Source organism: Sycon ciliatum, chromosome 8 (assembly GCF_964019385.1).
Source record: "Sycon ciliatum chromosome 8, ocSycCili1.1, whole genome shotgun sequence".
Classification (NCBI taxonomy): domain Eukaryota; kingdom Metazoa; phylum Porifera; class Calcarea; order Leucosolenida; family Sycettidae; genus Sycon; species Sycon ciliatum.
The window spans coordinates 23,740,310-23,762,809 of record NC_088650.1 but is presented as its reverse complement, the minus strand read 5'-3'; the positions used below and the strand labels follow the sequence as shown (position 1 = coordinate 23,762,809).

The 22,500-nt window shown below is 47.0% G+C and overlaps 5 protein-coding genes across 6 annotated transcripts in view; 1 reads left to right on the top strand and 4 right to left on the bottom strand.

Moving 5' to 3' along the window:
* Window positions 1-22,500, bottom strand: part of LOC135822414 (uncharacterized) — a 140,092-nt gene that overhangs the window by 31,534 nt on the left and 86,058 nt on the right.
* The window catches only part of LOC135822417 (uncharacterized), a 173,901-nt gene that overhangs the window by 96,986 nt on the left and 54,415 nt on the right, over window positions 1-22,500 (bottom strand). The gene's annotated exons all lie outside the window — the stretch shown is intronic.
* Window positions 2,913-17,077, bottom strand: LOC135822412 (uncharacterized). Of its 3 annotated transcripts, none has more exons than XM_065335174.1 (10): window positions 16,739-17,077; window positions 15,915-16,039; window positions 12,894-13,040; window positions 11,982-12,026; window positions 11,176-11,321; window positions 10,033-10,563; window positions 9,240-9,501; window positions 8,582-8,702; window positions 8,244-8,312; window positions 2,913-4,441 (listed from the first exon to the last, which is right to left on the bottom strand). In XM_065335174.1, the coding sequence occupies exons 2-6, from the start codon at window positions 15,929-15,931 to the stop codon at window positions 10,493-10,495; spliced, it is 426 nt and encodes a 141-aa protein (XP_065191246.1). In that variant the 5' UTR covers window positions 15,932-16,039; window positions 16,739-17,077; the 3' UTR covers window positions 2,913-4,441; window positions 8,244-8,312; window positions 8,582-8,702; window positions 9,240-9,501; window positions 10,033-10,492. The 3 variants fall into 3 exon arrangements, with proteins under 3 accessions (XP_065191246.1, XP_065191247.1, XP_065191245.1); XM_065335175.1 differs by lacking the exon at window positions 16,739-17,077 and adding an exon at window positions 16,474-16,726; XM_065335173.1 differs by lacking the exon at window positions 16,739-17,077 and having other exon boundaries at window positions 15,915-16,456.
* LOC135822410 (piggyBac transposable element-derived protein 4-like) lies at window positions 5,511-7,622 on the bottom strand. The gene is made up of 2 exons (XM_065335172.1): window positions 7,025-7,622; window positions 5,511-6,869 (listed from the first exon to the last, which is right to left on the bottom strand). The coding sequence occupies exons 1-2, from the start codon at window positions 7,344-7,346 to the stop codon at window positions 5,662-5,664; spliced, it is 1,530 nt and encodes a 509-aa protein (XP_065191244.1). The 5' UTR covers window positions 7,347-7,622; the 3' UTR covers window positions 5,511-5,661.
* The window catches only part of LOC135822409 (uncharacterized), a 31,723-nt gene continuing 31,716 nt past the window's right edge, over window positions 22,494-22,500 (top strand). The window contains exon 1 of the mRNA XM_065335169.1: window positions 22,494-22,500. This exon is cut by the window's right edge and continues 364 nt beyond it. The gene's annotated coding sequence lies outside the window, so the exon portion shown is untranslated.

Here is a 22,500-nt window from a genome sequence, read left to right as displayed (position 1 = left end):
TCCACCTCCTCTTCCACCGGCACGGTCCTGACGGGCAATACTGAAGTTTGGGATCCGGATTTCTCCATCAGACACTGTGCCATCAAGCCATGTTTCAGCAACACCGACTATGTCCCAGCACTGGTCCGCGATCAGCTGCTCCAGGGCGTCGACTTTGTGCCGAAGGCTACAAATGTTGATAAAGCCAAATTCATGCATGTCATAGAAGAATTTCAGCCCGGAAGTCTTGTTGTCATGGTCATAAATAATACAGGACTTGAGTTGGCTCTTGACATAAGCACACTTGTGGTGAATACGGTCATTATTGCGAGAAAAATATTTAGCCATTGTATGTTAACACCTGATACCGCACTACAAGTACAAGCAATATTTCATGTACATGTATGTGAGACTCAATTGCACTCACAAGGCCATAGATGCATGTAAGCACACAATGCTGTACAGTATAAGTAGTAGTCGACATGTGGTGCCTTCCTGCTGCACATGCACATGCGGCAAGTTGGCAACGACACATGACCTATCTGCACCGCACAGCGTGAGCTTAGAAAGGAATATTGCACACATAGTGCTATTTGTGTTCCGATATCGTTAAGCCGGTATACATGTACTAGTATCCTTATATATGTACCTGGTCACTCCATAGGCGATGCCGACTGTACTAATCTTATCCACATTACCCGATAGGCTATAGCACACTGCGTCAGATCACTATGCAACAAAACAAGAGCTTTGGAGCGAATATACACTGAAGCAAAGTAGGTTTCACTGTGACGGTACAGCACTAGTCACGATGAGGGGAGTTACGAGGATGGTTAGGCCGTGACACATAGATGATGATTGTTAATGATTCATGCACGGTGGAAAATTACCATCAATGGCAATAATATTGCTTTCACAACAATGACATCAGTAGGAGCAGTGACACAACCTTACTGCTCCAAGTAGGATTTACAAGCGAGTGAAGGGAGAGCAGACTGGTCTAATAGCAGACCGGGTCTAAGCAAGGAAGTAATCGGCATCAGAGGTGAGCTTGCACATTAGAAAACAGATGATGATCACCAAACACAGAGAAGTTGGCTATGTGTATGTTTGTGTCACTGTGTGTGCATGTGTGTGTGTGTGTGTGCATGTGTGTTTGTGTGTATGTGCGCACATCTGTGTGTGAGAGAGAGGCAGACAGACAGATAGCATATGGTGGGAGGGATCAAGGTCTGACCTCAGAGTTAAATGCTGACGGTGTGGAATAGCAACAGTGCGAAATCGGGCAGGGTGGTTAATGGCCCACACTGGAGCCGAGTAGGAGCGCCAGTGGTTGAGGGCTAGCACAGGAGTAGCAGCAGCTCCAGCCTAGGAAGATCAGCTTCTGGATGAAAATCTCCCGGACACAGTAGGTACCAAGCTTCACTAGCAGATTGCTGGCAGGGGTGCATGGCGAGCACCCGTACATCCCTCAAGCCAGCAGAGCCGCAGTACTTGGACATGATCCAGGTGCTTACCCGCCAACAATGCTGAGAAGGCACTGGAGCCATACAGGAACTTATGATCGAGCATGACCACAGACTTGAAATACAGGGTCCGGCGTTGAATACTGAGACAGCGACGTCTCCTCCACAGAACACCACTCAGCCCCACCATTGCATTATTTTCGCTTTTTCATGATTTTTACAATTGTGTTAGAGCACATGCACACAGCACTCGATGCAACATTTACCAGTGACTAAATAACTCCGCGTCTCCCACCATAACTGCAGCGTTCCCGTGAGCCTGTTGGATTTCCGTCAGCCTGTTGAGATTATCTTCATCTCGTCACATGTGAGCCTGTGTGTTTCATCCGTATCGTGGCACAATTACACAGACACGATTTCCAACTCAGGCCGGTTCCGTTGCTCGAAGGGTTGGCGGTAAGAATTGCTACGCCGTCTGTGGCTGCATGGGAACTTGGCGAGTCGTCGTCTTTCTCCATAAATCCTGATCGTCACGCGAACAACAGCCACTATTGCCTAAAAACTACGACACAACAGTATCAAGCTCGCCCCAGCAGAAGGACACGAATGACGAGCGCTAAGACGGAGAAAGAGAGACAGGGTTAGCGAGAGCTGACTAGTGCAGGTACGCTGTCATCTCCTGAGGTGGTGGGCGAAGCAGTGAAGTGAAACGAAGGAAGATAGAACTTATTAGAAGGCATACGGAGGCACCAAAACCTATTGCCTGTCACATACTAAGTGCCATTTAGGGTTGACAGCTGTCAGCTGACAGCCTCAAAAATTTGAAAATCTGCTCAAAAAACTCTCGATCAGAACTCTGCGCACTCTCAAATGGAGCGCACAGTAAAAAACTCGGCGACGAAGAACGCTTCGTATCGACGCCCTGGACTGAATTCGGCACGTCCAACAAACGGAATAGTGTTCTCTGATATATTCTCTACGTGCTGGGTATGGTCGCGTTTAGTTGGAAGCTCAGTGCATCACCACTTTCGATTTTGAGACTTGGCCGATGGACTACTAGTAAAAGACGCTGTTTTGCAAGTCCCGTTTCAATCTCAAGCAGACAACCTGAGCTTTGCATGGGTGGAAAGACCATGTCCTAGATCCTAGGGATGTCGAAACGGCTTGTCGCGCATATCCAGAACTAGGGCATTAGTTGGGGAGAACCAATATTAATATTTTAGATTTCGTTAGGTAAGTCGTTATTTTACGACTCATTGATTGAAATTGTCAGCATGTGATACGATTATTTTATTGAAAATTGGTGCCGTCGATGTGATTTTGTTCTTGTGTTTGGATGATTTGCAGATCATGGTTGCCCTTTGCCGAGTGTTCATTTCCTATTGATGGTGATTAGAGATGTCACAGATTGATTTGTTGTAAAATTTGATGAACATTACCCCAAACACGGATCTTTCGTATGAGAGGATTTCATTTATTGGGACACTATCTCGACAACACCAGCGGAAGAGAGCTAGCACGAGCGAAGCAAAGGATACCCAAAAACGGCAGAGTGATAGCGATCATAAGCCGATCTTGGCAAACGAGCGATATGGAAGATGTTGTAAATAATAGCGAAGTAGATTATTTTGTCATTTGCTGCAGAGTTTAAAATTACAATTCAAATTCAAATCAATTCAAAATTAATTCAAAAACTTCAATAGTACGGTCCACCAGCCTTAGCTTTCAGACTCACTGTCCGATTCACAGTCGGACTTACAGTTCAATCCACTGTCAAAACTGCCCTCACCCTCATCATGGCATTGTGCGCATGCGCGCGCACACACCGGACAACACATGGCATTGTGCGCGTGCGCGCGCACACACAAACCCCACACGCACGCACACACACACTAGGCCTTGACAGATTATGCTAGCATAATTTTTCGCATGATTCCTACCAAAATCGAATAATGGCATAATTCGAGGCAAATTGCATACGAATCGCATAAAATTGGAATAGTCCGCCTGTTCGCATCAAATTCCATACAGTTGTACATGTTCTACAAATACAAGTACAAGTAGATGCACCAGGAAGTCGTAGGTTTACGACTCCCTCGAGAACATGTCCAGTCCACTACAATCAGTGACGGTCGTAGCTAGGTCGGATGGTGCGTTGACCCCGTTGAACTTTTGCTACTACAGTACAACGCCCTCTACAAAAAAATTCCCCTGTTATTTTGCACGGAACTATTATACATTAGCAGCATATGTGAGCAAAATGCGGCATAATATGATTAGACTTTTAGCATAAAAATAGCATAATACTGCAATTTTTTCAGCAATGCGAAAAGCATAATTTCACGAAAATATTAGCATAATCTGTCAAGGCCTAACACACACCGCACATCACATGGCATTGTGTTTGCGTGTCCGCGCTCGCACACACGCACAACACATAGCACGCTAAAGATCAGCAAGAACCTGCTGCGACTGTGGCTGAGATAGCGCTGTAGAAGACACCGCAGCCGCCACTGGTTGCCTCGCACCCGAGGTTGTAGTCAAAGCCGTACTAGCCGACACATCCGTACCTAGAGATGAAACTGATCCACTGGTGTTTACCTGAAGCGACGGAGTAGTGGATCCTTTGAAGCCGAAATGAGTGGGCGACACGACATTGGCGCGGACAAGCCCAGCGGATATCGCAGCAGGCCTATCGTAACTCCTGGCAGTGAGCCTATCGTAATTCCTGGCAGTGGGCCCGTCGTAACTCCTGGCATTGGGCCGTTCTCTTGCCGGACATTGGGGTGCGGAGTGGACGTGGATGCGGGCAGGAAATCTGTAGCGACCGGATGGACTGGGATGGTTGGAGTCGGGCCAGGTGTATCACTAGTATGACTGTTCGGCAATGACTGGGTATTACCGGCCATCGGACCGTTTGCAGATGACACAGACAAGTGGTTGCTCCGTGAAGAGGAGCCCTGTATACCCATGCCATTTACCATACATGTCAATTGCTGAAGGAGATACACAGTTCAAACACAAAACGCAAATAAACACGCCAATGAAATTCGATCCTTAAACAAGTCAAGTTCGCATGTCCGCGTTACCACGGGCTATACAATTGTGTTTAGAAAACAACCAGTTTATAATTCTGTCTCTTCTTGCATAAAAGTCAGCCTAGAATACTGACGTCTGCTTTGAACATTACTCTGACTCGGACCACACGCCCTGGTTTATTCTGACCTCCATGTGTACCATGTGAAGTAGCGCGAGAGCCAAGCTGGTCGTAATAATACGTGTAACAGCCACGAGCGTACTTCAACCAAAGAAGACTACCACATAACATGAGCATGAACACTTGCATTCCATTTAACCTTTTGAGTCCGGGCCCATTGAAAACCTCTGCCACGCAGTACAAAAATGACAAAATTTTAAATTCACTCTATGTGAGCAAACTTGATTTCAAACGATTCTTTCATGTATCCTGAGCACAGAACTGTTTTTGTTTTGGAAATACAACAAAAATTACAAAAGTTATGACCGTTTTCAGAAAGGTAGTTTTACGCTAATTTGGCGTTATATTTACAATATATACAGTATGTACATGATAACAGTGAACTGCTGTGCTCCTTTCCTCCAGCACCATCAAATTTGGCCATAGTCATACTCGGTGTGGTAGATTCCAAAGCAAGGCACTGAACACAGGCCTGGCTGCCCCGGACATGACATGCAGCACTCGCGGCTCTCCCTGCGCCTGCCTCTCGCCCAGCAAACGACGCACCGCTTCAGCGGCTTTTCCTTCTTGGGTGTTGGTGGGACAAATGCTGGATGGTGACGTCCAGTCAACCTGCTTGGGCTTTGGTGGTGAGTCTGTGTGCGAGTCGGTGCTGCTGCAACAACATCAGGATGGCGTCCTGGGGCAGCTGGGCATACTTGGGCTGGCTCCGCAATCTCTGCCGCTGCTGGTAGCGGTTCAACTACTGCTGCTGCTGTCGCTGCTGCCGGATGAGGTTCCGTTGGCTCAGCTGGAGCTGGTCCGGATGCTGTTGCTACTGGTACTGCTGCTGGTGCTTCTGCTGCTGCAGGTGCTGCTGCTGCTGCTGCCGCTGTTGGCGCTGCTGCTGCAGGTGCTGCTGCTGCCGCTGTTGGCGCTGCCGCTGTTGGTGCTGCTGCATCTAGATGTCGTCCCTTGACACCTTCGGCCAACAGCTCACTCATCGCAATTCGAATAAAATCATAGTGTTTTCGCTTGCCGCCAGCTTTCTGGTACAAGATGAACGCGTTCAGTAGCCCTTCCTCCAGGATATGTGTGCCGAGCTTTTTGTACCACTTGGTGGATTTGCGTGCAGCAGTGTAGTTTGAGAGCATGGCGTCGTTCCGGTCCACACCACCCATGTACCTGTAGCTTCTTGACAGCCTTTCCTTCTCGATCACGCTTGCCAGTTGGCACAGCATTGGCACGGTGCAAAGTGGAGAGGAACATGACTTCCTTTGTGTCCTGAAGCTTTACGACAAGCGCTCCTTGCGAGCTACGGTAAGTGTATTCTGATTTCTTCAGCTGCTTATAGCCAGTCAGTCGCTTCGGCAAACCAACCCGGTTTTTGCGGATGGTGCCGCATACACCGGTCTGGTGCTGACTGAGGTACTTGGCGAGCGGCAGGCTGGAATACCAATTGTCCACATACAGGTGGTGTCCCTGATTCTCAAGTGGAATCATCAGCTTCGCGACGACAGCGCCCGATGCTCCCAGCTGCTTCACCATGTCCGGGCTGAGATTGACATTATCTTTGCCGACGTACACAATGAAGTTATACATATATCCAGAATCCTCGCACAGGGCAAAAATCTTGATACCAAATCGAGCACGCTTAGATGGAATAAATTGGCGAAAGCTCAGTCGGCCCTTCCACGCCACCAATTCCTCGTCGATGCAGATGGTTTTGCGTGGCGTGTACACTGCCTGAAAACGATCGATAAACAGATCTAACAGGCGGCGAATTTTCCGTAGCTTGTCAGCTTCGTCCGGTGCAGCGTTGTCCGAGAAATGCAGAAACATGAGGATACTCATGAATCTGTCCCGCTTCATGGCAGCCGAGAACGATGGCGTGGAAATCAGTGCATCCTTACTCCAGTACTGGTCCAGTGCTGGCTTCCAGAGAATGCCTGTCGTCAGATAGAGCGCCAGGAAGATCTTCATTTCGGACATGGTCACCGGCTTCCAGCTCCGAGCAAGGGCGCGCGGTGCCAGGGTTTCCAGATTAGCGTCTATGTACCGTCGGGCAAAGCGATTGGTCTCGTCAACAAGTAGACTCCACATAGCATCGGTGAAGTACAAGCGCACATACTCGTATGGAGTCGCATCGTCAGGCATTTCCACTTGCATGCCAGGTGTACCAGTGAACTGAGGTAGCAGAGGTGTGTTATCTTCTTTTTTCCAAATACCTACATGTGTGGCACATATGTAAAGAGATACCTAAATATACCATAGTATAGTCTGTAGCCAGTACACGCATTGCACATCAAGTCGTGATAATTTCAAATTTTCAAATTTTCACATTGCAAATATTTATTCTCCAAGTCGTCAAATTTTTTCTTACCTTCAGAACCATCGTCATGGGCGCTCAGATTCTCGGTGGCAAGGACATGGCTCTTGCATGAAAGGTCCTCGTCGCTCTCAATCTCCCCGCTCGCGGCACTGGCAGCGCCGTCACCTACGTCGTGTTGATCGCGCTCGTCGCCGTGCGTCACACCAATATCGTCAGGCGAACCAGGTATCGATACGAGATCCGGGAGCGACTCCTCGTCACTCCCGTCGCCAGAATCGAAGCTATCATCCCCTGACCACGGCTCGACATCGCTGTCAGGGTCCATGAAAACCTCCTGGAGGGCCTCTTCCGCGGCAAACCTACGACGAGCCATCTCTAGTAGACTCTACAGATCGGCCAAATTTCAATTTTTTGAAATGTATGCACGCGCATGTAACTCCAGTTCAAACTTACGGAGCGACTCGCAGTTTTTTTTATACTGTACTCGTACATACTAGGAGTCCACTGTGCAGCGGTACAGCTTAGATCGACGCCACGGAAGAACAGCATAATCGATGTAGTACCGTACAGACTCGTGACGTTCTAGAACGTCACGCGTGTCACAGTGGCAGTGGTCATGACGTGTCAGAACGTCACGCGTGCTCAAAGGGTTAATACATTCCTATGTTGTAGATGTCAGGCACTGTAGTGTTTACGTCTACATACACATTGTGGTATTCCTTGGCCACTCAGACATTCATGATAGTAGTGCATCGTGTTATGTTATGCATGCAGCATGTGCCGTTTCCCGAGTGAGCGCGTGTGAAATGAACGTAGCGGCTTTTAGTTGTTGTGCTTGAGTTGAGTCTGGACTCTTGTTGTTTTGGGGTGAAGAAATAAAGAATACTACAGGCACGTGTTGGTATTGTCATGATCTGGTGTGTACACGCGATCATGTGATCTTGTAGTTGAGCGTATGTGTTATTCGGATTTCCTTGGTCATGATCAAAAAATAAAACATGATCAAATTATGTCTACACATTCAACAATGCCAAGAACTCACCTGGTCCCCTAGTAGCTCATTATCTTCTTTTTCAGCATGAAAGTTGGATACAGTGTACTAGGGCGGAGTGTGATGGTATACCACGTACGCATATGCCATGTACAATGTGATTGTCGTGTGAGTGGATTTTTACGTACCCCACCAAGGGGCCAGCATAGCAAGTGTCCATTTTCCGAAGAGCTCTTGTGCTGCTAAACATACAGTGACAGGTATTACCGGCGTACTCACATCTTCAGACCTTGCATTGCGCAACAGCCGCACAAGGACCTCTACGCCTCCTGCTTCACAAACAGCATACTGTGGGCAAAGAGGAGACAGAAGACAGATTTACACTCTAAATATTTTCCTGAAGTAAAAAATGCCCTCCCCTCCTTTTACAAATCCACACGCATTCCTATTGTGGGAAATCGTAAACAACTCCAACTATATACTAGACATTCTATCCTGATGGCAGTCAAAATTTAGCCGCCACAGTAAGGTTCTAAATTCCATGTTACCGCTGCACTTGCTCAACAAGCATTGACCACATTATAAAAGAATGTGCCCCACAGCTAGGTGACTCATACCTTATTAGGGACGCTGTGAGGACGGTATGACATGTTTCTTAGCACACCCACGGCAGCGTGCTGCACCATTTCATCTCTCTGCAAAATGAGACCGACCAAGGCTGGTGTGGCACCAAGATCCCTGCAAGGAAGAAGACACACACATTCACAAAATGGTCAATTGCTGGCATGTCGTTGGTGGATAATTCTCAATTTGAAGCAGCAGCAGCAACAGCAACAGGAGAGGCAGCAGCAACAACAGGAGCAACAGCAGAAGTAACAGTAAAATCAGCATTAGCGAAAGCAGTAACAGGGGAAGCAGCAGACATAGCGGCAGCAGCAGCAGGAACAGCAGCCGCAGCAGAAATTGTAGCAGCAGCAGCAAGAACAACAACAACAACAACAACAACAACAACAACAACAACAACAACAGCACGGGGAGCAGCAGCAGCAGCAGCAGCAGTAGAAGACTAGATAGTTACTTGGCCAACTGAAAGTTGGAACAAACCTCCAGCTTACTTGTAGATTTACAGTCTCTAATTGATAATGATACGGTACTTCTCTGATGTTTCAAGTAAACATCAAAATTAAAAAAACTTGCATTGCTACCATATAGGCTCTCCCAATGGGAGGGAGTCAGCCTTCATTCTATGCTGTGATTGTCTGCTTTGCTCCTCACCTCAGTTGAGTTTTGACATGGTCGTTGGTACACGATGCATGCTAAAGATACCCAGCGGCGTTGGCAACCACCATCGTACCGCGGCTGTTGAGGAACCCCACCACGTCGTGCAGTGATAGCTGATACGCTGGCGACCGGCCTGGCTGCTGCTGCTGCTGCCTAGATGAGTGCGACTGCGACTGCTGAGATTACTGGGAGTGCGCACCTGCCCGAGAACTCTGCGCTGACTCGTTTCTTGCCGTCTGATAGTCATGTCCGTCCTCTACAAAGCAAGAATGAATAAAATCATGCATATGAATGTTCATGATTGTCCTGGTGCGGCCAGGGACACTGGCCTTGCAACGGTGAGCACTGCTGGTCATTTTTCACAGTGTACACATGAACTACAGTGCATGTATGAGGTAAATGCAGAAAAGGGCGCCGGCCGCAGTCATCCCATCGGATTTTAATGTCCACATCAGTAGTTCTGCATTGACAAGCAATGCACAGACCTTTGCATGAAGAGGTGATTAGGCCCACATTGTTCAAGCAACAGAAAGCTTTACAGCATGGAAAACTACCCACAAAAGTAAAACATAATCAAGTAGGGCGTACAATGCCCGTAAAAGGCAGAGCTTCCCACATTGTTTTCCCCTCCTTGCCTCACTAGTCCACCCTGTGTTCAGGCTACCTGTTTTGGACCTCCAGCTTTCTGATTAACATTTCAAACACGCTACAATGCAAGTTTACGTGTTGATTCCCTACAGGAATGGTGGGGAGGGGGGGGGGGGGTTGGATATACATGTCAGCTCACCTGATGGGGTTTCCGAATGGTCCATGGCCTGGGCAGCAATGGCCTGTCGTGAGTGGCTGTTCATTCCCCTGATCGCCAGTGCTACCTCCTGTTCCTGAGATTCCTGCCGTTTAACTGGGTGTCGGGCCCGCGATTGATGTTGCGCTGAGGCACCATCTGGCTGTTCATTGTACCGGGACGGAATGCTTGAAATATTCTGATAGCTGCCATCGTCTGTCCGATTTCCCCGGGCCAGGCTATTGTACTGGCCGAGGTGTTGATTGGCGAGACTGGCAGGTAGCGCAGCTTCGTCACTGTACCAGGACGGCGGTGACCTCAGTGGTGATATCGTGCTGTCCTTTCCCACACTGGGATTGGCTGCTGCAGCCGCACCATAGCCGCGAGGGTCGGCTTCCAACTCGGGAATAGGGTCAATGGACGATGCACGGCGTGGCAGTGTGCTCTCCCCATCGCCGCCACGTCACATGCTGTCATTGCTGCCGTACCGACCCCTGGTTTGGCTTCCTCCAGTCAACACACTGAGTCTCAGGTCTGAATGCACGCATAGGAACAGCAAGACAAATACTTCAGATACGATTGCAAAGAACAGAAACCATCACCCTGTGCTGTTGTGATAGCAAATGCATGTGCACTGAGTACACCTTCCACCTTGCCTTGCCGATTAGCACCATGATATTACGACACTATACTTAAGTTGCTGGCCTGGGAGAAGGATTATCTATTCACTCCCTGATTCATTTGAAAGTGCAAATGCCATTCTATAACTATTATCTTACTTTGAATACTAGGGACAGGACCATGCTAATACAAATACAATGTAACGAGAAGTGACAAGAGGTAGAGAGGACAATTGCAAGTGTCCACCCAAGATGGCCGTCACCTTTTTCCAGAGCAAGTTGTCCAATACCCGGCAGGTACAACCTGCTCTTGTACATTAGTTAGTATGACGTTACACATGGCCTTCCCTGCAGGGCGGGCACCAGCATGGGTACAGTTGTAGTGGACCTGCAACGCAAAACCTGATGGCGGGAAAAATGACGTATATGTCCCATTATCGGCCCCCAGTCCATAAAACACATAAACGCGGGGAATATTGCATAACAGAGTTCAGTCTTGTTCCAGTGTTCCATAGCATGTGCATACCTTTGGGAGTACCACCAGAGAGCCTGAATTCTCTCTCCATGTCTCTACTCTCACGCCGCATTGAGTAGTGGCTGCCAAGAGTGGAGGTGGCATCTTCAAACGTTTCGCTGAGCAGAGTAGCATCGAAATCCGCCGGTGTTTCATGTCTTCAGGGAGCACAAAGAGAACAGTTGAGAACGAATTACAGCCATTAGCCATTCGTCTTCTTGGCAGGATTTTCACTTGAAAGTCATTAAACCTTCCCCACTGAATACGTAGTATATAGCAAGAGCAAGACCTTAGCTAGTGTTAGAAGAGAATGCCAAAGAAGCCCACAAAGAGCCTGATATCCACTGTGTAGAAAGGAAGATCCCATAACAGCAGTACAGAGAATAACCCATCACAGCAGTACAGAGAATATCCCATCACAGCAGTACAGAGAATATCCCATCACAGCAGTACAGAGAATAACCCATCACAGCAGTACAGAGAATATCCCATCACAGTAGTACAGAGAATTATCCATCACAGCAGTACAGAGAATATCCCATCACAGCAGTACAGCGAATATCCCATTACAGCAGTACTGAGAAGCTCTAGATATACAAAGAAGTTAACACTTGACATGTGTCTATAACTGACCCAAGACAACACACTATTGGTTGGCTGGGAATGCCCGGTTACTTGGTTTCGAATTCAAGCATACTGCTATGGGTATATCGGGACACAACACTGTGTTCCACACATAGTTGAGGATTGCTTGCGAGAAAGTCATGGTTCTACCCTCAGTAGTTGTAAACACAATGCTACTTGGACTCGGATCCTACCTGACAGGAGCACCATCTCCACTTTGCCGAGCTTGCATCGTCTTACTGTACACGGAGCAGGCACACAAGCACAGCACAACACCTTCCGTCACAACCTAGAATGTTCTGCTTCCTACCCAGCAGCTGCAGCTCAATTGGGCTGGGAGTAAACATACAAATAGTTGCCTGGTACTAATGGAAGATCACCTTGCAGCACTGAGTAACAGTAATAATTATAGTTTTAGTCTTGAACTCTTGATGTTCATGTGTATGGGGAAAACTGAGCTGCTTAACAACACCAATGCACGTGGAATACATGAAAGAGAAAAATAATCTAGAACAATGAATTCAGTACAGCAGAGAGGAATAGCACAAAGAGGAGTGGCCAGAAACAACACTAAAAGGTGTAATCCCGTACAATACAGAAGGAATGACAAAGTGAGAATAAACCTAACAATTATGTAACATGGTGTGCCCACAAACGACAGACAATGGACATAACTAACAAGTTGTTCACAATCTACCTAGCAGCTATTTAGCTATTTAGCTATGTGAAGTGTTTGTCCACTATTCGCCTTATGTTGTCGCAATGCGTTAGATGCTTGTTAGGTTTCATCACCCTTGCACCTTTTTGTCATTCCTTCTATGTGTATGAGGTCACGCACATTGGTGTTATACTCTTCTTTGGGCTATTCGATCACCTCTCTGCAGTACTAAATACACATTCCTTGATCATTTTTCTCTTTCCTGTATTCCACCTGATGAGAAACCATGAAAAAAATTGAGGCAATATTTTCGAAAATGTTGCTTGCGAACAGCCTGAGGTTTGTGCTCTCTCTCAGTATGATTTAAGTCCCTGGCCTTGGAGGCATTTTATACTGAGGTATCACTGTAGAAAGTACATCAAGGTACATGTTACTAGTATGTACGTACATGTATCTATCAACAAGATGTGATCCAGTCATCTTGTAATCACCAGTGTCGCTATCTTCATCATCCTCGTCATCATCCTCATCATCACCAGCAATGATCATGCTGTCGACCGGCGGACGGCCCCAATGGCTGCTGCCTGGATCGTATCTGAAACAGCAAAGGGAAAGCAAACAACAACAGCAGACCTTGAACTGGTAAGATGTCATGAGCACATCACACCTTGTTATATCCGGGGCTGTGGTGTTTCGTAAACTTGCACAGGTACAGGTGGTTCGTTTTCCTACGAACATTGTTAGATATAAGACTTCGGATCGTGAGCCAATTTGATAATGAGAAAAAAGGAGAAGGCGTTGCTTTGGTGGACAGTTAGTCATAACTCATAACATTGTGTCCTTCTCCTTTTTTACCATAGTTATAAGACTCATTAAAATCTTCGATGCCCATGTCACACACAAACATGTTATTGTTAGCACAGTGTACACTCTATTCACTAGACATATGTTCATATCAGCTTTGCATACAGAGTCTGTCTTGTGTACAGCAGTACACGCAGTACACCACAGTCAGTCATTGGCCCAAGGGTTTATCCATGTTTTGATGCATTCTAGTCCTAGTCATAGCAGTAGTACTAGCAGTAGTAGCTTCCCTGCCAGAGCAGCAGCAGCAGCAGTACCGAGCACTGAGTATGTACAGTGTGTACCGTAACAGTATGGCATGATGCACTTGACTGGTTTGGGCTACTAGTATCTCATGCATGCAGCATGCACACTTAGTCTTGCTTAGTGACAATGACTTCATGTCGAAGAGAGTCAGCTGATGGCACCAAAACATGTGTATTCCAGGATGGTTCAGCAACTTCCCCAGGAAGTGCGCCATCTACTTTACAAACTGTGACTGAGAATATTACTGTCACAAACCCATCCCCATCCATGAAACTTGATCAGGCTGCATGGTTGAATGTAGTAATAGAATAGTATCTAGGAATACACAACCGAAAATGATGATCGTATTGTAGCTGAAGGAAAGGTGTGGGTCCCAAAATATGGCCATTGATAAACATTGGTACAAATACATTATTCGAGGGATTAGGGAATTACACTATCTCATTTCCATTGCACGTTCCAGGCCAGGCTTTATCCTAGCTAGAATTGATTCCCGGAATATTCCAACCCTTTCCTGGGAGAGAACGTCTTGCCCATTTTGCTCATTTTAGTGAAGAGTACAGTTTTTGAGAGTGTTTTCCATCTCGGGGTACCATTTAAGTACATACCAATCTACCCTTCATTTCACATTCATCTTGTCATTGGCAGTCGTTTGACGAGCCAGGAAATATTGAATAAATACAAAAAACAAATCCAAGATGATATTGACAAATTATTATTGATAAAAGCACATCGACCAAGCAAGCCTTCAGCCTACACAAATCGTAAGTGGCTTGAACAGTGCTTAGCAATCAGCAATACCCATCCTACCCGCCACCCCACTGTTGGCCAATATGAATGAAGATGTCCACCTCTTCTGTGCTCCCTACACGGCTGTCAAGAAGCGGCAACTTAGAAAGATGGCGTCGGTTCGAGATGGCATGGTAACCGCGCACGTGCCGTGGTCCGTGACTTGCTCATGTATGCACGCAAATGCAAGTCACAAACTCACAAAGATCGTCTTTGCATTTGGAGAAAATATCTTCGACTCTCTTTGGAGGTTGGCGAGGTTTGCCTAATCTTTACTTGATTGCGATGCCGGTATGTCCTCTCAATAATTAGAACAAAGAGAGCTGATAATCGCTTCATTGCTGAGCAGAAGTAACAATCAACTCTCCTCATGTCCTCAGTGCCAAAGGCAGACGACTGCAATTCCACAACGCTCATTTCACGATGATGGAAACAATAATCGTGTACTAGTACACACTTGGACCATTTGGTCATCCCTATTCTAGCCGCTAGTCCGTCCAGCAAGCAGATATTGACTATTACGATAAGTACAACTGCGTGAACGAGGGCTCACCCAGCAAATTCAATTCAAGACGTGACTCCAGTCAAGAATTAGGGTCTTTACTCGAGAACTTCACAAATACAGGTCAAGGCACCCCACAAAACTGATAGATGGCACGAACGAAAGACAAATAGGCTAGACAAAGTGTCCCAAGTGATTGAAAACAGCAGATCTACCAAATAAGACAGCTACATGTGCCTAAACAACGATTCCCATACAGTAGAGAGTAGTATCAGGCAGAATGAAAGCCTTGGAAGTGCACAAATACAGCCACGACCGCCACAAAAATTGGACGACCGCCACAAAAAAATTCTCATTGCTCTACCTCCTTGAAGGGTGAAAGTTATCCTATAGCGATGTCAGTTTATGCCTGTTGGAACCCCCCACAGCCCGCACGAAATACCTTTCAAATAATTCCAGGATGCAATTGCAGCTCCAGACAGGAGGAAGAAGAACACCGTGAAAAATAACGGCAACGATGCCCAAACTCTCGGGAAACGGCTGAAGTCTTCCTGAAGATGTTAACATTGAATAGCCATCGATTACCAGCGTGGTTTGGTGACTTTAGAACTGTTTTGAGACTTAGAACGAAGCGATATCTCAAATTTGATGGAATTGTTACCTGTCAAATGCGTGGGCGAGCAGGCCAGCTGACTGGTTATGCATGAAGATGCATGAGCATGCATTGATTTTTCATGGTTCACGTGCAGAAAACTAAGTTGCCGCGATCCAAGTGCAGCTAACAGCCGTGCCTACGGAATGGACAGTGACTAGATTTCGGTCATTTGCGATCAGCAGGGGGAAACAGGAAATAGATGATTGCCCATACTTCCTATCACAAAATAAATAATTGAGAATGCAAGTGATCAGTACAATGTCATGGTCTTCTTTTTTTCTGACACTAAATTTGGAACTACTAGTAGTACACGTACACTGCTGACAAACAGTGGAGTTACTTTGCAAGGCACATTATTGCGAAATGTACATGTCCATGGTATGAAATGATTTCATTGCAGCACGAAGTCTTACCGTGCTGTTGCCATCATTTCGGCATCAACCTTGCCTCCTTTCCGCAGCGCATGGAACGCTGGCAGCGACGACTCCGACACAATTACTGGCACTGCAACAGCTCCGGCAACAAACCTTTGCGGACGCTGTTCAGGAAGCATGGTACACATAGCAGCAGTAACAGAAACGGAAATCCTTTACCGCTTGCTAACACACCAGTACGTAGGTACTACTAGGTCTACGATGCACCTGCAAGAACCTCTCATATCATCAGCGACAGCCGAAGAAAACTGTCACATACATCTCGCTTCAATACAGGTGTAAGCAAAGTTATTTGCCAACTGTCGTTTTTCTAGATCTTCCCCTGTCCTTAGCCATCTAGACCTCAGAACGAGCACCGTCGGCCATCGAAAGTGGTCGCCGGTTTCTGCAAATACATGAACAAGCCTCTCACACACAGACACCATGCTCTGGCCATGGCTCTGGGTGAATTGTTGGAAAACCTCTACAGAAGAGGATTAGAAAAACTACAGGCATGCCCGATCAAGCACAGACACTGCACCGGGACACGCTCACTCACACCGAAGATCAGTGACTTGATGGCAATCGCGTAGCGCTGCCTGTACTCTCTGGCGTTGATCGCGGTGCGTTCTCAGTAATTGCAGCGCAAACAAAGAACGGCAGCCGGACGTACCGCCAGGAAAGATTCACTAAAGCACAAAGAATCGTGTCGAGGGCACCAAGTTTGCGAGATGAAAATAGTACGCCTTCCGGTCTCTGTGCATGTGTTGCAAGGTAAACTTCTTTCAAGGGCGCGAAACGGCTCGTTCTCAGTGCCTTCTTACCGATTTCAGGTGTCCATCGTGTTCCAACAAACGTCACCAACGAAATACGTGAACCCTTCGGCCGACGCCAGCTCCAACTTTACATGTATCAAACTAGGAACTGTGGCTCTAAAAGAAAAAAACGGTTGCGCTACACAGAAGAAGTGGAACACTCGGTACGGAAATCATTGGGATCTCAACTCGATGTTACACAAGTCCACTCCGTGCTGCCTCTGCTGGCTCTGGCCCCATGTGTTGAAATGCAAAGAATGTAATCTAAAAAGAACGATAATGGCCATACAACAGCATTTTTCTCTCTGGGTGGCAACACAGCGATAACTGCTTTCCAGTGACAGTGCCCTTCGGCACCCACTACATAATTGTAGTGCACTGTGCACCATATACTTCATTGTACTTGTACTGTTGTAGTCGTCATTGTACCGATCAAGCGTCCTGGTGTGGGCCTGGCCTGGCAGTTGTGGCAGGCTGGCACAGTGTAACAGCACGTCAATCATGCTTGTTTTTTGAAAATGCATTTCGCCCCACCATACTCCGCTAGCGCTACACCTACAGACTCAGTAGTGACAGTACTGAGACTACTGACAGTAGCCAACAAGGCAACATCCCCAGTCTAGAGTCTAGACTCTATCTAGTCAGTCACTTGCACCATGTACCACTCAACAGACTTGTGTCATGACGGTAGGAAGTCGTGAATAATGAAAGCTATCAGTATCACGACTCCCTTTCCCTGCCCCCCTTCCCTGGTCGATCTACTCTATTGTGGATCTACAGGTACATGTACTGAGGATGTACAAATATTACACAGCAATGAATCAAACAAGTCTCATTCCGCTGTTACTCCGAGTTTCGTGTCAGAACACTTCATCAGACAGCATATGACCAAGACTAACAATCACTAGAATATATACGGAGAAGGGGAGAAGGCGGCAAAGGTGATGGAGGTACATTTCAGTAGCGCGAGGAAAAGGGATGACAAAATCAGCATGATTATAAGAGGAAAAAGATGTTGAGAGTATAGAGCATAGCCAGGGTAGAGAAACAGCGCGATTTTCTGGCAACACATCAGTACAGATTTGTGCTGCATTGTTACACATCAAATTGTGACCTAGGGTGGTAAAAATGTTGATGGGAATTGTGTTGTGGGAATCATTCACGCCAGGCAAGGGGGTGACTACCACACCCGCCAAGGCATCGGAAAACCGGCGACAGAAGCCAAGATCCGCCAAAGCGCGTGAGCCATGAGCCCTGGGGAGTGCTCACCATTCCCGCGCCCCGCAGAACCCAGCCCCGACCGCCACCTCCCCGGCCCCGACGGGCAAAACAGCCACCCCGGCCTGGCGTGGCTCATGTATTTTGTCGTTCATCACGTTACCCTGCTGAGTTGAAACTTGTTGGCGTGACGACATTTGGAGATTAACTCGCTCCTCTTATTCAGGCGGGTGCTCCTGTCGGCGGTGATGATGCGGAATTTCTCCGTCACGCATAGGTTGCAGCGTTTGCTTACGTTGCTGTACCCTTTAGCTTGCTCAGCAATCCTCCACTTGATGGTGACCGGTGCGTTCGTCTCTTTTAGCCGCCATACATGCTTGGACAGCTCCGTGTTGTTCCTCCTTGACTTGATGTTCATGTCCGATTTGTGGTTATAGTGTCGTTTCTTAAATGGTGGCTCAGTTGATCCAATGTACACCTTCTGTTCGTTTTCTTTCCCCACGTGCGCTTCATAAACGACCTCTTGCGCTTGGCATCGGCCGTTCAGCGGGCACTCCGGTTGAGCTCGGCAGTTGCATGGCTTTTCGATGCGTTTCGGCTCAAGTAGCATCTTGTTGTGCCCGTTTATCACTGCGGCTACGTTGGGCATACAACTGTAGCTGACCTTGACGTTATTTTTGTTGAATATTTTTTGCAGCTTTGAATTCGCAGGGAAGTGCTTCTGCACCAATCGCAAGAATGTGGCCGCCACATTCGTGCTCACATTCTTGCTGAAAGGCGGGTTGAACCATATCACTTTCCTCCGACGGTTCTTTCTGTTCCTTCCTGTAGCACGTGTCGCCTTCTCCTGGTATTCAATCGTTGAAGCGAATCCACTAGATTTCAGTGCGTTCTGGTATAACGGCGCCGCCTCGTCGAACGTCTGCTGATCGGCCGATATATCTGACACTCTCCGCTCAATCGCCTTAGGGAGGTTTCTCAGTACCATTGGGGGAGGATGTAGATATCCAAAAAAGGCAGAAGAGAGATATCTACGTACTAACTTAGACCTACTGACACAAATCACAGCTAGCATTAGCTCTTGGCGGATTACCATGATTACAATGGATTATGCTTCCATAATTTCTGGTCGGATCTTTTTGTCTAACAAATATGGCCCGGCATAAAAGAACTTCTGAGACCAGACGGTCGGCATAACCTTACGATGTTGGCTGAAGATTAAAGGGGAAGTAGGCTGCAATCAATTTTTCACCAGTTGTAGTCTTCGGAGTGCTGAGTAGAATGGTCTACTCTTGGTCCGAGGAAGCTGAGACGCTCCCTTACTGGCCTTAGTTACTCGAAGTAAAATAAAGTAACAACAACTCCTATATTCCCAATCGAACTTGCGCACTTCCACCGAAACTGGGTGACTGCGCCCTAGTAGAAGGGGATTTGTATGCAAAAAGTCACTAAAAGCGCCGTTTCGTTCTTATAAAAGCACGGATGACCGCGATTGGTCCATATGTTGTAGTCTTTTGGACGCTGAGTCGACTGGCTTTGGTCCGAAAAGGCTGCGATGCAGCGTTCGGCCCTTATTCCCAATCGAACACGGGTGAGTAAGCGGTCACGCGCTCATGCGTACACCAGTCACCTGGTCACCGTGCCTGCAGCGCAGGCTACAAGTAAGTTACAACGTTTGCAACTTTTACAGCGTTCCTGTCACTCGAGTTGAACCTTAGACTTTGAACCGTTGAGTTGAACCTTGGTGGGGAAAGTTCCGAAACCATCTAATTCGCAAGCCCACCCCGGGACAACAATGACTGTGAAGAAGAGGTTGGTGCGACTTCGGCGATACTTAAGGAATTGTGTGCTGCTCCCTACGTGGGAGCTTGCGCTATTCCTGCCGACTTGCACTTGACTGACTCACGACTGCCATCAGGAGCACACAAGAAGTCCATCGAACCTTCCACTGGGCAACCCTGCAAGAAAGCACCACTCCCTGCTCAATACACAGTGTTTCGGGGAATTCATCCCTCGTCAGTTGAGCTTGAGTAGTCTGAAGAAGATTGTGCCTGAAAAGCACCACTTATGTACCCAGGCACAAGCATCACCAGGAATACAAACTTACAGAGACGCTCCGTTTCCAGCGCGACAAACACCCCGTGAACAGCAGATAGCAGTGTGAGTCAGTGTCGCTCATGGAGGTGCTGAACAGACGCTGAGGACCGTAGGCCATTCACAACGTTGTTGCCTCCAAACCATCTAATTCGCAAGCCCGCTCCGGGGACAACAATGTGAATAATTGTGTGTTGCTCCCTACGTGGGAGCTTGCGCTATTCCTGCCGACTTGAATTACTGGTATGTATAACTATACATGACTGTACAAACCGAACACAGTGTCCTCCACCTTGCTTCATGCTGTGTTCGGAAACAGTGACCTTACTAATTACTACAACCATCCACGGTTGGTAGAGCCCCGGTCCGTTGGGACCATCTGAACCATATGGGTGTTGAACCCGGTTCTGACCCTCATTATGCTAGGGGAGTTTTAGACTTCTCCTAACGTCAGTCGTGTATTCTTTGATCGCTCCTGTATCATGTGTATGTCGTCCTGTAGTCATGTAGCTACTTTAACCGGAATTGTTTTTCTTACATCTTTTTTTCTTTCACCTTCTGCCCATGGCGTCCCTCTCTCAGCTCGTCAGCTGTCAACAGTTATAAAAGTAGCTACATGTAGACTACATGACTATCAGGACGACATCCAGCAGCGATCAAAGAATACACGACTGACGTTAGGAGAGGTCTAAAACTCCCCTAGCATAATGAGGGTCAGAACCGGGTTCAACACCCATATGGTTCAGATGGTCCCAACGGACCGGGGCTCTACCAACCGTGAATGGTTGTAGTAGGGTCACTGTTTCCGAACACAGTGTCCTCCATCTTGTTTCATGCTGTCAAACTAACAACATGATTGTGTGAACTACATATACATGTATAACAAGGTTGATCTAATACTACTATTGTACTAGTATTGGGTTATAAAATACCATGCAAGTGCGTGTGCATGTACATGTATAAATTGGGCTTATACAAACGTTGAAATATGGCTTCTAAGAATTTCAACTGCAGACAATAACCGTGTTCTGGATTCTGCATTGCTGTATTGCTGTTATGATTATCACATTGCATGAGCTGATTGTTGACAATTTAGTAACTGGTGGTGTTAGTGGACAGTATACTAGTAGCGTAACTTTTAGTTCCTTGGTCCTTTCTCTTTTGTATAAATTATTCCTTGGCTCTCCATCCGAGTACATTGTAGTGGGTTAGCACTTTGTTAGCACGCACATGATCTGTATTTCTCACTTTCGTTCTCACAAAATTATCACATTATTTTGTAACCTTCAGCACAGTCACTAGGTGGCACTTCTCTTTGGTTGTTTTATAAAAGTCCATTTTTGTTGCAGTGTTCAATTGTTCATCGATGATTCCTGACGAGTGTTGAACGAAAACTTGGTTTTTAGTGTTTGTTACAATTACTGTTCTTCTACTTGAATAATATTCACTACTAGTAGTATACTGATCCCATTCTAGTAACATGTACATGTACATGTACAATGTATACCCCATTGTGGCGATTGATTCCTAAATACATGCCACAAGAAAACGGAAATATTACTACTCTTTTGCCATTTTTTTGTAGAAATGGTGATGGCATACACCAGATCCCTGGCACTTCCCCTTCAAAATGTACCTGATTCAGAGGTCATTTCCGAGTTAGGCGGTGCCCGGTCCCGGACAAGAGAGACTGAGAGGTACATGTACATGACTATGAGTGTACATGTTACGTACAATGTACATGTACTAGTACTTCTACATTTGTACAATGACTATGTACAATGTAAGTACAATGACCGTACAATGTACATGTAGATCCACCACCCTGGTACATCAGGCATGGTGGTGGCCTCAGCCTGGCATGGCGCAAGCGAACCTTCCTGAGCAGGTTACTTCATGTTTCTGGTAAAGCGCCGTCCACTGGCTCAAGTCTCTTCGGTGCAAGATGCGTGTACAGTAGTATCACTGACTGTATTGGCTCCGCAGGCCCTGCTTTGTGGGAATGTACATTATGTCCAATGGACGTCTGGTCATGCTATGTGCCTTTGGCGGTCATGCGATGACGCCTTGTCACTCGACACGTAGATCTACGACGACACAGGGTATACCAAGCTGGGCAGTGTCTAGTACACGACCCAGACAAGATCAGAGAGGTATCACTTCAGGCCAGGGAGTAGACGAAGGGCAGTGTGGTAGAAGTCTGCTGGGTGCAGTCCCGGGCTCCCTTTGTGCATGCAGTAACTTCCGATTCCCATAATAGGCTTACACAAACCTGGTAGGACAAGTGAGAAGACGCATTGAACTAACTTGAAGTCCGACATTCATGTCACGTCGACATGAGTCTCAGTGTGTGACTGGTATGTGTGTTTGTCAGTCGTGTGTGAGCGTGTCACAGAGACTGTGAGAGTGAGAGAGAGAGAGAGAAAATGTTGAATGACCGTCACTTGAACTTCACCGCC